General features: G+C 39.0%; 1 protein-coding gene across 2 annotated transcripts in view; it reads right to left on the bottom strand.

The window, feature by feature from the left end:
- Positions 1-11,705, bottom strand: part of SERGEF (secretion regulating guanine nucleotide exchange factor) — an 86,706-nt gene extending 75,001 nt beyond the window's left edge. For both annotated transcript variants that reach the window (XM_032232183.1, XM_032232175.1), the window contains exons 1-6: positions 9,341-11,705; positions 6,821-6,959; positions 5,080-5,235; positions 3,535-3,629; positions 3,216-3,276; positions 22-135 (exon numbers count right to left, since the gene is read on the bottom strand). In XM_032232183.1, the coding sequence (XP_032088074.1) occupies positions 22-135; positions 3,216-3,276; positions 3,535-3,629; positions 5,080-5,235; positions 6,821-6,959; positions 9,341-9,385 (610 nt within the window). In that variant the 5' untranslated portion in view covers positions 9,386-11,705. The remainder of the gene's footprint in view (positions 1-21; positions 136-3,215; positions 3,277-3,534; positions 3,630-5,079; positions 5,236-6,820; positions 6,960-9,340) is intronic.
- Positions 11,706-14,425: the final 2,720 nt, after the last annotated feature.

The following is a 14,425-nucleotide window of genomic DNA, read 5'->3' as shown; positions in this document are numbered from 1 at the left end:
AGCTTTAAAAAACAAACAAACCTGGAACTTTGCAAGGTTCCTTTGCCCTCAAGAAAGAAGGAATGCTTTTTTCTTGGCAGATTCGCTTTGCTTGTGATGCCATTCCAATTCCCCATTGAAATACAGAACCATTTTCTGCTCACACAAAAGGAAAATAAATTGTCAAGATTAAAAATTATTCCCCCGATAACAGCCTGAAGAAGTACATTAATGTGTCTTATTGATATCAGCTTAACAGTTCACATTTAGCACATAACTTGTAAAACATAATTTAGCCGTACGCATAATCCTTTGTGATCATTTGTTCAGCAACTGTTCAAACTTACAATAGCGCTGCAAAAAAAATGGACCTGCTACCAGGCCTGGGATTCAAAAATTTTAGCAACTGGTTCTCTGCCCGGTTGCTGAGTGGCCATGCCCATGGTGGCCTTCTTAGCCTCCTGTACCAGGTGGGAGGGCGCTTTTTCCTCCCTGGGCTCCGCAGGGTTTTTTCGAGCCTCCGGGAGGACAAAAATGGCCTTCCCCAGGCTCCGGAGGCCCTCCAGAGGCCAGAAACAGGCCCATTTCCAGACTTCCAGAACTTCTGGGAGGCCAGTTTTTCACCCTCCATGCGGACCCTGCACTTACCTGCCATCCAAAATGGGCTGCATGGACACTCCTGCGAGGGGGTGGGTGGGCCCAGCCAGTCCTTGCAACTACCAATTCAGCGAACCAGATGTAAAATTAGCATCTGATTCACCCGAACCAGTCTGAACCGACTGAATCCCACCCCTGCCTACAACCCATTCTCAGAGTTCTGGTCACTGCAGCATCCCCATAATTAAAATGTGGGTGCTTGGTAACTTTCCCACACTTACAACAGTCACAGGACCCACAGTCACATTTCCTTATCCTGCGCAAAATGCCTCTGCTTCAATTTCTCACAATCTATCTTCACCCCATATCTGCCCTTCTGGCACCCTGCACAGCACGGCTGAAATGAAGACACAGCTATATTCCTCCACCACCTTTCTACTGCCACCACATCTCCAAGTGACCCTTCCTCTTTGTCCTCCTTGAAGCTGTCATCTTCCTTTTCTTCCTCCTTTATTTCAGCATCACCTTGCCTGCCCTGTGCTGGGCTCAGCAACACCAGCTAGCTTCAGGCCCCATGTCAATGGTGGGCCTGTCCCTTCCCCTTGCCACTGCTCCACCCCTCACCACCATCTCTGACCCCGGCAAGGACACCAGTGTCAACAAGCCCAGCACAGGGGAGGTAAGGCAATGCTAAGAGAAGACAAGAAGATAGAGGAAGAAACAGGGGGGAAAGTCCATCAAAGATCATGGGGGGCAGGGGAAAAGCAATGGCAGAATACCGCATTGTCTTCATCTCAGCCATGCTGTACAGGGTGGACAAAACGACAAAGATAGATGAGGGGGAGGGATAGGCAGTGAAGGAGCTGAAGCAAATATAATTCATTCAGAGCAGTAAAATCATGATAATGAAACTGAGTTGCTAATCGATTGAATATGACAATAGGAGGACAATTAAGCGTGGGTTAAAATATATGAAACATGGACATATATAGAACTTTGAAGATGATGAAAAAAGTGAGATGTGTACCGCTTGTTATTCTATATAGTAGATTAAGGGAATTGCAATGAACATTGAACACAAGGATTGTTATTTAAAGACAATTAAGGGTGATCTAATCCAAGGTATGGTAAAATGGAAAGGGAACATGAAATATACTTACAGTGGGAAACCACTGAGATTTAAAGGCAGAAGCACAAATTGGGGATGCATAAGGATGTATAATTATATAAATATAATGATGAGAATAGCTGGGAATTGTAACTAGCTCTTCATCTCGGACAAAACTAGGCTGGGGGGGGGGTAAAGGCACAATGACTATATATGTATACTTTTTTGTTCTATTTCTTAAAAAAGGAGGAAGATATATATTAAAATTAAATATGTATATTGAAAAGGAATTATAAATACCATCAACATAAAATGGAGCTTGCTCAGAAGCTGAAATACACCAAGCAAATGAGATGAAGAGTGTGACGTAGAGGAGAGAGGTAAGGGAAGAAGAGAATGATAGGAAAGAGGGCAGGGGGGAGAAGAGGAGGAGAGAAAGGAGGCGTGGAAAGGGGAGAGAGGAGAAGGAGAGAGGAAGGAGAAGTGGAGAAGGGAAGGATGACAGAGGGAAGAAAGGTAGGGAGAGGAAGGAGATAGGGAGAAGAAAGTGATGGATAAGGTACAAATATGGAGTATGGAGAACAGAAGAGTCAATAATCATTTTTGGGAGTTGATGGTAAGATGAATTGATGTAAACATTTAATAATACAATACAATGTTGGCTATGTAATAGTATATATGTGATTATGTTATGAAAATGAAAAAATAAAAAAACTTAAGATTACAGAAAAAAGAGCAGTAAAATCAAGTTGGCCTCTTCTGGCTCGGTGATCCCTTGAAAGCATCGTTTGCTGGCGAAGAATCAAGGCTCAGGGCTGGGAAGAACCCAGCCAGGAATAGCTTGGATCAGGGTGGGAACTGTCAGGGAACAGGGGACATGATCTGCAACTTTCTCTTCTGGCTTCTGATAAGCCCAGTCACTGGAAAAGCTGGGAGGTCACCTAACAACCACAACCAGAACTGCCCGAACCACTGTTACTAAGTGTGTGATGTTTCACTCAATAACTACTTCACTTAGCAACATAAACTCATGTCCCAATTAGGGTTGTAACCCAAGGACTACCATTAATATTTTCAAGATCCCTAATATGCTACACCTTCAACCAGTGAGGGCCACTTTATGCACCTATTTTTAGAATGAGTACCGTACCATCCCAGTTAATACCAGAAGAAGCAATGTAATATTGATTTCCAGGCTTTAATTAATGAAACCTACCAAACAATTTATACAGTTTAAACAACTGAGAGTAAAAGACCAAAATTATCCTAATTATAAATTCCTTTTAAAAGTCTTCCAAATGTCTTTTTTTAAAGTATCCATGAAAGTTAAATAATCATCATAGAATATATTCCATAAAATATCTAATTCGTATTAGCCAATCATTGAATATTGAATCAATGAATTATTTCTTAAACACTTCACGTTTTTTTCCTAGCAAATTCACAGAGCAGTTTCAGCTACAAAATTAAACTCATCTGATCACAGTATTACATTATTTATTGTTAATTTCACTATAAAGGTGTAACTCACCAGCCACAGCAACAGCGTGCCTGAGTCCAGCAGCAATATTTATTATTTTATCCTGTAAAGACTATGAGAGAAGTGAGAGGATGGTGAGAGAAATATATATGTCACAAAACATATGGTAATAATTCTATTGAATTAAATACTTGATTTTTCAAACAGGAAGCATGAAGGTAAGTATAAAATATCCTCAAAACTTACAGCAAAAATTCATAGTGACCTGTAAAACAAACTCTTTCATTTTTACAAAACTGCTTTTTTTCCTCTCTCTGGCAGAATGATTAAAAAGCTTTGGTGACAAAAGCACTGACTTTTCAAGACTTACCTTAATCATTGCTGGAATAGTGCATCTACCTGAAATATCAGCAATTCCCAATTGTCCAAAGGAGTTAGAACCACAGGAGAATACTTGGCCTTTTCCTGAAAGACAAAGCAACGCATTTGAACACCTTTATTGTCTAGCTGAAGTCAAAACTATTATGAATTTTCAATATAATATTGCCATGAAATACTTATTATTTGCTCAGCTCTCTGATTGATTCTAATTCATGTAATCAACAACATTCCTTGAACCTCGACTTACAACATAATTGAGCTTCAGAATTAGGTCATAAACCACTACAGTCATAAGTCGAGACAACCACATTCCCTGCCTTTTTTGCAATGATCAGTAAGAGAACACAGAAGTCATTAAGCAAACACTGTGATTGCTAAACAAACCCATTCATTTGAATGGGCATTTTTCTGCCAGAAACTGGCAGAATCACAGTCACATGACCGTGGAATGCTGCAACGGGTTGTAAATCTGACATGTAGTCACATGACCATAAGGACTGGTGCAACCATTTACAACATCTGGGGGTGCTTTACAGATTGTAAGGCACTCATTCCACGGCTATTGTAACTTCAAATGGTCATAAAACAGATCATTAAGCAAGGACTACCTGTATATTCATTACTTATTTCTAGTGTGACATAAATGCAGTGTAAGAACTTTAGAACATTAGAGGAATAAAAGAACAAACAAGAGTGAAATAGAAACTGCAATTAAAGGAACTACGGTATATACAAAAACAGAGCCAGCAAAACAGCTGAAAACCAGAACTGAAAAGAAATCTCCTAGCTGCAAAGTAGTTTCAGAGATTTACGTTTAAAAGGAAATGGTCGTTTAATATGTTTTAAACTTCTGTAAGTCTCCCACAGTAATTGGCGAATGAATGAATGAATGAATGAATGAATGAATGAATGAATGAATGAATGAAATAAATGGTGGTAAAATCAATTAAACAGAACTATTATTTAACTTTGTGCTCTTTAAATGAGCACAACTCACCATATCTTGTCTAACCTAATTCTTGTTATTTTAAAAAGCCAGTGTGATTCAATAAATTTTAATTACATCTATATCCCATTGGAAGCAACTGAATGGGACTTTTAATACTAATTTACCTTTATTTTATAACTATTGTTAATTTGTACAGCTCTATAAGCACTGGTTGCACGGTGAGTACAAAAGTCTTTGTTCACAACTCGTTTTCTCAATTATTGTGCTTAATTCAGTTGAAAAGGGTCCCATTTTCTAACACTCAATAATAGGTAATTTTTAAATTTTTATACACAATACAAAACTCTGAAGACCTTGGAACCTCTTGGAGGCATAAATAGGGTCCAAGGCTATATGCAATGATTTGCTTCAATATTTATCCAAGACTTTGCCAAGATAGAGAGAGTCATCATTTCATCCTGCTTGCCAGCTTTATATTTTACATTTAACTGATTTTATTGGAAAACTTTGTTCAATTGTTGTGAGCCACCCAGAATCATTGAGAGTTTGTTGGCATACAAGTCTAATAAATTATGACAGATTTACCAACAAGTATAACTGTAAAATCCCAGCCACAGGCAACTTGTATGACAGGACAGCCACAAAGAGAAGAACATAAGGTGAAATGTGTCACATCCTCAGTATGACCAAGTCCCAATTGTCCATCTTTATTCTGGCCACAGAAAAAGATCTCTCCAATGTCTGTGAAATAAACAAATAGCATCAGCATCATATCTGTAGCAAACGGACCATATAAATCAATAGATTTAATCATCAGCCTGCACTCATAATATATCACTCGACCTATATGAGTAGTTGGGGAGCTGGCTTCTTAATGGCAACGCATCTCTTGGAAAAAGTTTATTGAAATTAATTTCCTTTAGATAATTAAAGTCATGCCTGTTCATTTGTAGAACAACATCTGCTTTAGGACAATATGCTTTTGTACTGCCTCATTGAAATGAATTGCTTTCAGCTTTGGATTCTTTCTATTTTTATTATTTTGTTTTAGGAAAAGTACTGTTATGTATTGTTCTGTAATTGCTATGTTCAAGTTTTTATTATCTTGTTCAGCATGATATGGCTCTTTGAAGAATGGATTAAAAATATAATAATGATGACAATTGTGACAAAATTGTGACAAAATATCTAACAGATCCTAAGAACATGGAGGATGGAGTATAGGTTTTACAGGAAGAAACATGGCTGCTGAAAAAGATTCCAGACTCCATTGGATTGGGGGGGGGGGGGTAATGTCAGAAAAAGGGTTCCACCACAAATGCGCGCACAACAAAAGCGCGCCTGACTAAACCGCGGTGTCTAAAGCGCTGTGACAAAACCACTCGACGAATGAGCGACGAATTAGCCCTAAAGTGCGCCGACAAAAGCGCGCCGACAGAAGCGCACTGTAGCGTAACCCTAAACCTAACCCTAAACCTAACCCTCAACCTAACCCTAAACCTAACCCTAAACCTAACCGTAAATCTTACCTTAAATTAAATTGCGCTTCTGTCGGCGTGCTGTTGTGGGCGCGCTGTTGTCGGCGCGCTTATGACGTTCGCGCTTTTGTCGGGTCACACAGAAAAAAACCCAAACTAATTCTGTTAACCTTAATTACACTAAATTACGCTGAAGAATTGCTTTAACAAACTTCCAAAATTTGGCCACATTACTATTTGCAATAAAGATCTTTCCAAAAATCCAAGTAGTTCTTGTTTCCTGAGTTTGATTTGTTTTGAAGGGCTAGATAAGATAATAATAAACAGCAGCAGCAGCATGGTTTTAACTCCCTTTTCTCCAAACCTATATTTCAGTTTGTTATATTATGTATGTTGGAGGAAAGATTGCATCAGAAGTGGTATTCAGCAGGTTCTGACTAGTTTTGGAGAACCGGTAGCAGAAATTTTTAGTTTGGAGAACCGGTAAATACCACCTCTGACTGGGCCCGCCCCCATCTATTCTCAGCCACCCAAGTCCCAGCTGATCGGGAAGAAATGGGGATTTTGCAGAAAACTTCCCCTGGAGTGGGGAGGGAATGGAGATTTTACAGTATCCTTCCCCAGCCACGCCCACTAAGCCATGCCAACCAAACCATATCAATCCCATCAAGCCACAACCACAGAACTGGTAGTAAAAAATTTGAATCCCATCACTGGCTTGGATCCATATACATCATATAAAGATCGAAATGTAGTTGGGACTGATCATGCAGGAAGGATCTACAATCCACAGAACTAAACGTCACTAAACATTACAGCACAAAGAAATGTTGCAGTTCGATATTTACCGGTAAGAACAGCAGAATGGCCACCACCTCCAGTAATGCTTTTGATACAAATCTGATTAAAGAGAAATGACTTCACAGCCTTAGGCAGGAGCGCATCATTTTTATGACCAAGGCCAAGCTGTCCATAGCTGTTAGCTCCCTGAAAAAAAGTGAAGGAGGGAAATAGACTTATTTATTTAAACTCTGATTAATTCAGAGATACCCAAGATATTATCTATTTGTATCTTACAGACAAATAAACCATACACTGAAGTATAGTTGTGGTATGTTTAGGAATTGCTTGTTATAGCCCTTTTTGGACAATCTGTCAGTTCATGGTTATTGAGAAATCATCTTTGCCAGTCGAGAGATCAAATAAAAGCCTTTATATGTTGAACACAACATTCTTCCCATCACACACACAGTTCTTTATTGAAGCTTTTCATTTACTAATTTATTACTGAAAAGATAATATTTTAAAACATATATATTAGAAATTGGCAAAGCTTACACTGAGTCCATTTTTGTCAACAATGAGTGGCATACACTTAGATTGCAAAACAGCAGATGGTACCAAGGTGATTCAGAAAATGCTATTTGTTTATCAGGATTCTTACAGCAAAATTCTGGAATTACAAAAGGGAATTTGTCAGCTATATCTAGAAATATTAAGGGTTGAAATGTACCCTTCTCCAAGGTGGTTGTTATATCAATGTAAATTTAAGAAAAGTCGTATTGCTTTTTCGCTTTCTCTTTCCCAGTCATACTTCAATGGGAATTGTGTCATTTACACCATAATTCTTTCAAATTAACACTTCCCTGCTTTCAGAGCAATTTTAAATTTTAAAAAAATCCTATAAAAATATTTTATATATCATAAATATCTCCTTAGGGAACTCCATCTTATAATATCAGTCAGAGTATCACAAATTTTCACATGTTCATCTTCCAATGTTGTTTGTTTGTTTATTCATTTGAGCTTACCATTCCACAAAGCAATTTACAAATCCTTCTTCAATAAGAGATAAAAGAACAGTTACAGTGAACTTTGCACCCCAGGAATAAATATCAAACATATATCATAGCCAGGAGTATTTTATTTATAACTAATTCTCAGCCAAGGTCTTTTTGAACATCTGAGCCATAAAATGGAGTCATAGTTTTAGAATATCTATGCAGGTAGTCCTCGACATATGACCACAACTGAGCCCAAAATTTTTGTTGCTAAGTATTTGCTAACTGAATTTTGCCTAATTTTACACTCTTTCTTGCCACAGTTTTAAGTGAATCAATGTGGTTGTTATGTTAGGAACACAGTTGTTAAGTGAATCTCATTTTCCCATTGACTTTGCTTGTCAGAAGGCCATAAAAGGGGATCGCATGACGCTGGGACACTTCAACACTCATAAATGCGAGTCAGTTCCCAAGCATCTCAATTTTGATCACGTCACCATGGGGATTCCGCAACAGTCGTAAGTATGAAAAATGGTCATAAGTCACTTTTTTCAGTGCTGTTGTAACTTTGAACACTCACTAAGTGAACTGTTGTAAATCAAGGACTGCCAATATCTAGTCCTCTGAAATGGTCAGGAAAACCAGCTGGTCATTGGTTTTCCTGACCATTTCAAAGGGCTAGATCAGTGTTTCTCAACCTTGGCCACTTGAAGATGTCTGGACTTCAACTCCCAGAATTCCCCAGCCAGCCAATGTAATTTATAATTATAGATATATTATATGGTAATAAACCATTGGCCAGCAGGGAGCAGCAAAGGCCAAAGCTCCTGTCACAGCCGGCTCCCAAGACTGGAATATACAGACTTTCTCCCAAAAATTGGGGGGGGGGGAGGGGGGGGAGAACTTTCACTTCTCGAGTATGAAGCCTTCGAAGCATTTGAAGGGATAACTCTTCAGCGACGTTCTTTAATTGCTGCCATTGCAACTACTACACGAACAGTTCATATTTTTTTCCCCGAGCAGCACTGCTGAATGTGTCGTGAATCCGAGCTAGGTGCCTTTCGAATCCGCGCGATAAGCGAAGACATTAAAGGGCTTGTTAATTCGGACTGCGATGTGATTGATGGGTGTCTGGATCTGACCAAGGCATTACCGTGTGACCAGAGGAGCTTCTTTGCTGGCCTGCCTGCCTGACGTGTAATTCTTAATAGCAGGTGTTCCCCGTTTAGTTTCAACCCCACCAAAGCTTCAGGGACAGCTAATTCCTCCGAAGATACAATTCTAACAAGATCCTGTCACTTTCATTAATGGGTGAAAGGGGAGGGAGGGTAAAAACACTAACCACCACCACCGTCTTGCTGCGCGATGAAAAATACACTAGTTTAGACGCTTAATTTACCAAAGAAAACAACGACAGGCAGGCAAACAAAACGCGGGAAAATTGCTCTTGCAAAGACAAAAGTCCGCCCCTTTCCTCCTGGGCCGTAGGCTGACCCACGATAGGCCCTTTTTTTCCCCTTTCCTTCCCGTGCCCATAGGGAGGCCACGTCCTTCCGCCCTCTTATAGCACCGCTGCCGGGGACCTACCCAAGCGAGGAGGGCTCGCGTTGCATCTCGGCGGGCGACGGCCATAAGTCGCCGAAGAAGGCGGAAACCACTTGCGGAAGCGCTCGCGGCGGCCGATAAGTCCGCCTTTCCCGGCTTCTGGCTGCAATTGCAGGAGCGGGGTAGTTTTACAGTATTGTATATTTAAAGCGAAGGCCGGAGATTTATTGACTTAGCCAGGCCGGGCAAGTAGAGAGAGAGAGAAGACTATGACCGATGCAACGCTCTTTTTTCCCCTTCGGCTTTTGCAGCGGTGGCTTGGAGGTGTGGAAGATGTGGCGACGCGAACGTGTGAGAGGAGTGCAGCGCGTGAATAACCAGGAATACGTGGACAAGACATGTCAAAGGAGTTGCTTTGTTCTGTGTGTGAGTGCGTGAATGTGTATGAAAGACAAAGCCGTCTTCGAGCGGAGCTCCACTTCTGGTGGATACGTCCATGTTTCTTGCAACAAGAAGCAGTTTATCGTACTTCCCTGTGTGTGTTTGTGTTTGTGTGTGTATGAAAGACAAAGACTCCTTTGGACACATCCATGTTTCATAGCAGCAGTATGGAAGTAGTTTACTCATACTCCAAGCGGTTGCATTTGGGGTCGTTTCCTACATTTACATGTAAATGAAAAGATGTAAGGGTGAGAGAAAATCTTCACACTGGGATATACAGGTTGACCTGACTTAAGGACCACAATTGGAAATATTTCATTAAACAATATGGTCATTAAGTCAGACATAATATGACTAAACATGACTATGCTGCATTTATGATCTCAGTGCCTCTTTAGTGGTTTAAGTTTACACTATCACACAACCATGACTTAACTGCTGGTTTGATTTTGCTTATCAGGTCAGCTGTGAAGTTTGCAAAGAGCCCTGTGATAAAATCAAGGACCAACCGTTAAGCTGTCATAACTTTGAACGGCTTGCTAAATGGGGCAATAATTAACCAAGGACTATCTGTATTTTGTAATGTGCCCACTGGTGGTCTGAAAACAACTCTGAATAAAAGTGACTTGGGGCATTTGAATTACAGATGGTTTTACAATTGCAGCATTTGAGTCATCACCTTAGAAAGGGTATATTTATTTGGCTTATTTGTTACAGTATTGGGAATCTTTGATTTGGTTGAAGATAACAGAAGTCAGTATGGTTCTAAATAAATCTAGTCTGTTTTGTCAGATGGGCCAAATACTATAATAGTTATTTTATTTATTTTTGCTTACTTTTTAAAATTAGTTTGCCACCTGTCTCGCTGCAAGGTGGTCATAACAACATGGTCTTTAATTTGCCTCTGCACTATGAAGAGGAAAGGAGCAAAAAGAAATACACGTGTTGACATAATCTCTGGTTTATTTCATGTTCACTTGTTCTAACTTTCCACCTGAGGCAACATCTATCAAAGTTCAACTTTATGGCACCCACAATACATTTGTTGTCTGATATATTCATGATGAGCAAGGCTAGCTAAAAAAAAATATCTCACAATTCAGAAGGTTCTCCTTAAATCAACTTTCTGACAATAAAACATTTTTCAACTTTCCTGAAGGTCCATCACTGACACTTTATGCTCAGTCATTTCAGAAGCTGCAATTTATGAAATATGATACTGTAGACAGAGAGCTGTGTTCCTCTCTGGTAATAGAAAATCAGCAAACAACTGGGAGAATCTTTTCTGACTAACAATTTTTTATTAAAAGGCATAATCTTTCATGAGTTTTGATGTAAATAACTCAGCTGAGGAAGCCAAATATGTAATATTGAATTTTGGAATTTGGTAACAATTTGTTGACTTGTAAGCAAAAAAAAATCTGCCTGTCATTGTAAGTGCAGTTTACAAATAGTATTTCACAAGGCCCTATTGCTTTGTTTAGCAAATAGGTTTTTTTTTATCAAATAGGTTGTCACAAAGCCTGATGTTGCTTAAGGAGAATACAGACTGACTGGCCCAAGGTTAACCAACGTTTCCATACATAAGAGTACTAAAATCTGGGGCTGCCCACTTCTATTCCAGGACCTTAGATATTTACAATATGGTGGTTCTCAATACTCCTAAAGGCTGACTCATGGCAATACATAGTCAATACTCTGCAAAATCTTATAGCAGCCAACAAATATGTGAATGACCCTGACCTCCAAGCAGGATGGCATGCCTTCCTGTGGTATGAAAAAGGATCTGCGCATAAATATTTCAATAGATACTATATCAGACAGTCCCTGTTATTAATACGGAACAAAATTAAACATGACCGCTATACCGAAACACCAATGTGGCTATCTACGATGGAAGCATATATACACCCAAATTTAATTAATATGGAAAATATTGTTACATATAAAGAGTTATTGACATACAGGGGAGATTAAAACTAGATTAGAATTGGCATCACAAGGGGTACAAGTAGAATGATGGTCTTATTTACAGATACAATCAAGGTTTGCACAGGACAGGAAGAAGGAAGGTATTGCTAAAGATTATATTATTAGATAAACTTTTGATAGAGACAGAAAATAAGTTGATCAAAGTCCTGTATAGATTTTTATTGTAATATAAACAGGAGGAAGAACATGTAAAAGAAACTGTGGTCGCCTGGGCGAAAAATTTTGGTTATAATGTGGAATTGGCTAAGTGGGAAAAACTTTGGATACTTAATCGGAATGTAAAACTAACATTGGCTATGGCGTATAAAGAAAATCTGTATAAGATGTTTTACAGATGGCATCTCCCCCCAGCACGGCTCTCCAAAATGTTTAAAAATCTGGCCCCAAATTGTTGGAAGTGTAAAAAAACACCAGGCACTTTTTATCATATATGGTGGACATGAAATGAGGCCAAAAGATTGGAAAATGATTCAATCATGGTTGGAACAAATGGTGGGAGACCAAATTTTGTTTAAACCAGAAATTTTTCTCCTAGGCATAATACTGGAGGGGTTTAAGAAAAATGTACTCTGTCTAATTATACATGTACTAACTGTGGCGTGCATAACTTTTGCGCAGTAATGGAAAAAAGAAAATACACCATCAGAGCTAGATATAATCAAAAAAGTGTTTGGCTGTGCGGAAGCAGATAGGCTCACTCTTGAACTTAAAAATAAAGGGGAATCAGAATATTTTGAAGTCTGGAACAGATTTTATTATTGGTATAAGACAAGGTGACAAGACTGGAACAAACTGTACATATTGTGATTGGACAGAAGGATAGACAATGTACTAAGTAGGCTAATAGTTAATGGTTGAGACTAATTGTGTATAATGTGAATGTATGGTCACTTCGACTCTGTGGTACTGCATTGTTTTAAATGTAAAAATAATAAAAATATATTTCAAAATATGTGAATGACCCACTATAGGATATAGTCACTTTAAACAATATGTCAAAGGTGTTATTTTGTCTGCACAAGCTTTCTGTTGATCAGAATTTGTCATGTCTTTTGAATTAGTAATAGTGATTTGGTAGGTAGGTAGGTGGGTGGGTGACACTAGGTGATTTGGGGCCAGTCACTCTCTCGTACCCCAACCCACCTCACAAGGTTGTTGCTGTGGGGAAAATAGGAGGAGGAAGGTATGCTGAATATGCTTGTTGTCTTGAGTTATTTGTAAAGATAATAAAAGGTGGGATACAAGGCTTATGAAACAGGAATATAATTACTGGAATATAATTACAACAAACATTAAAATACTGGTTTCTGGTTTCTGTCAAGACAAAATGGCCTGATTAAATTCAGTGCAAATTGCACTGAACAATTAGGCTCTTTGCTCTGGCATGTAATACTAGCGTAACCAAATAGTATCAGAGTGTATACACAGGTAATATCGGCTTTCTATCTTCATCCTTTATCTGCAACTAAATTTGATAACCAAACAAAGATATAATGGAATAAGTCAACTTTTTTACTTGTGGGCACATTTTAACATTTGGGAACATGCTGTGGGCACTAGAGCTGCAATTAGGAAGCAGCACCTGTCCACAACATGGACAGGCTTGCTCAATCATAAGATAAAAAATAAAATCAAGATTCTGGCATACAAAATAGGTTCTTAGGTACCCATTTTGTACCTAGGTGCCTGTTACCCATTGGCACCATGATGAAGAGCATGATATGTAAATTCAGCCCATTGTGGATGGTTCAGCAAGTCATGTTTAAGTAAACTATGGCTTAGCATGATGTTCAAATTCAATCACAATTTCCCAAATTATAACTGCTGTATTCTATTTCATATTATTCATATAGAAATGTAATAGGCAAAAATGGAAGATGCTGTGCTTACTCAGAAACATATATTGTAGGTATTTATACTTAGAAATAAGAAATATTACATTATTGAATGCAATAATATCCATTGCAATAATATCCAAAAGCCCTTCATGGTATTGGATCTGGGTACTTGAGAGACCGCCTACTGCCAATTACCTCCACTAGACCGATAAGATCGCATAGATTAGGCCTCCTCCGAATTCCATCATCTAGCCAGTGTAGACTGGCAACTACCCAGAGGAGAGCCTTCTCGGTGGCTGCTCCGACCCTCTGGAACGAACTCCCCGTGGAGATTCGGACCCTCACCACCCTCCAGACCTTCCGCGCCGCCCTTAAAATCTGGATGTCATGGCTGGCCTGGGGTTAAAGACTCTAACCCCACTCGAATTGTATGACTGTTGTGTTCTTAAATGATGTCGTGTCTTTATGTTGTAAACTGTTTGTTCTCCCCCCCCTTTTGAACTGTGAGCCGCCCTGAGTCCCCCCAGGGAAAAAGGGCGGCATACAAATAAAGTGACTATGACTATGACCATTGTATTCAACTGATATTTCTGCTAGGTAAGTGTGTATATGGTTATAACTGTGGTTTGGCAACTAAAAAAGAAACATGATGGGAGATAAACCAGAACACACGCTTCTTGAGATAGTTTTAAGGTTTTATTTCTCCTTCCATAACAGCTAATACTAGCCATCATTGGTTGCACAGAACAGTGGACTATATCAGCCATTAGCCTTTAAATATAGCATTTCATAATATATTCTATCAATTTTTCTAGATAAATTATTTCTACTTTCTTTTCAAATAAATGAGAAACGG

This window comes from Thamnophis elegans, chromosome 1, assembly GCF_009769535.1.
Source record: "Thamnophis elegans isolate rThaEle1 chromosome 1, rThaEle1.pri, whole genome shotgun sequence".
Classification (NCBI taxonomy): Eukaryota; Metazoa; Chordata; class Lepidosauria; order Squamata; family Colubridae; genus Thamnophis; species Thamnophis elegans.
This window is presented reverse-complemented; position numbering and strand designations above follow the sequence as displayed.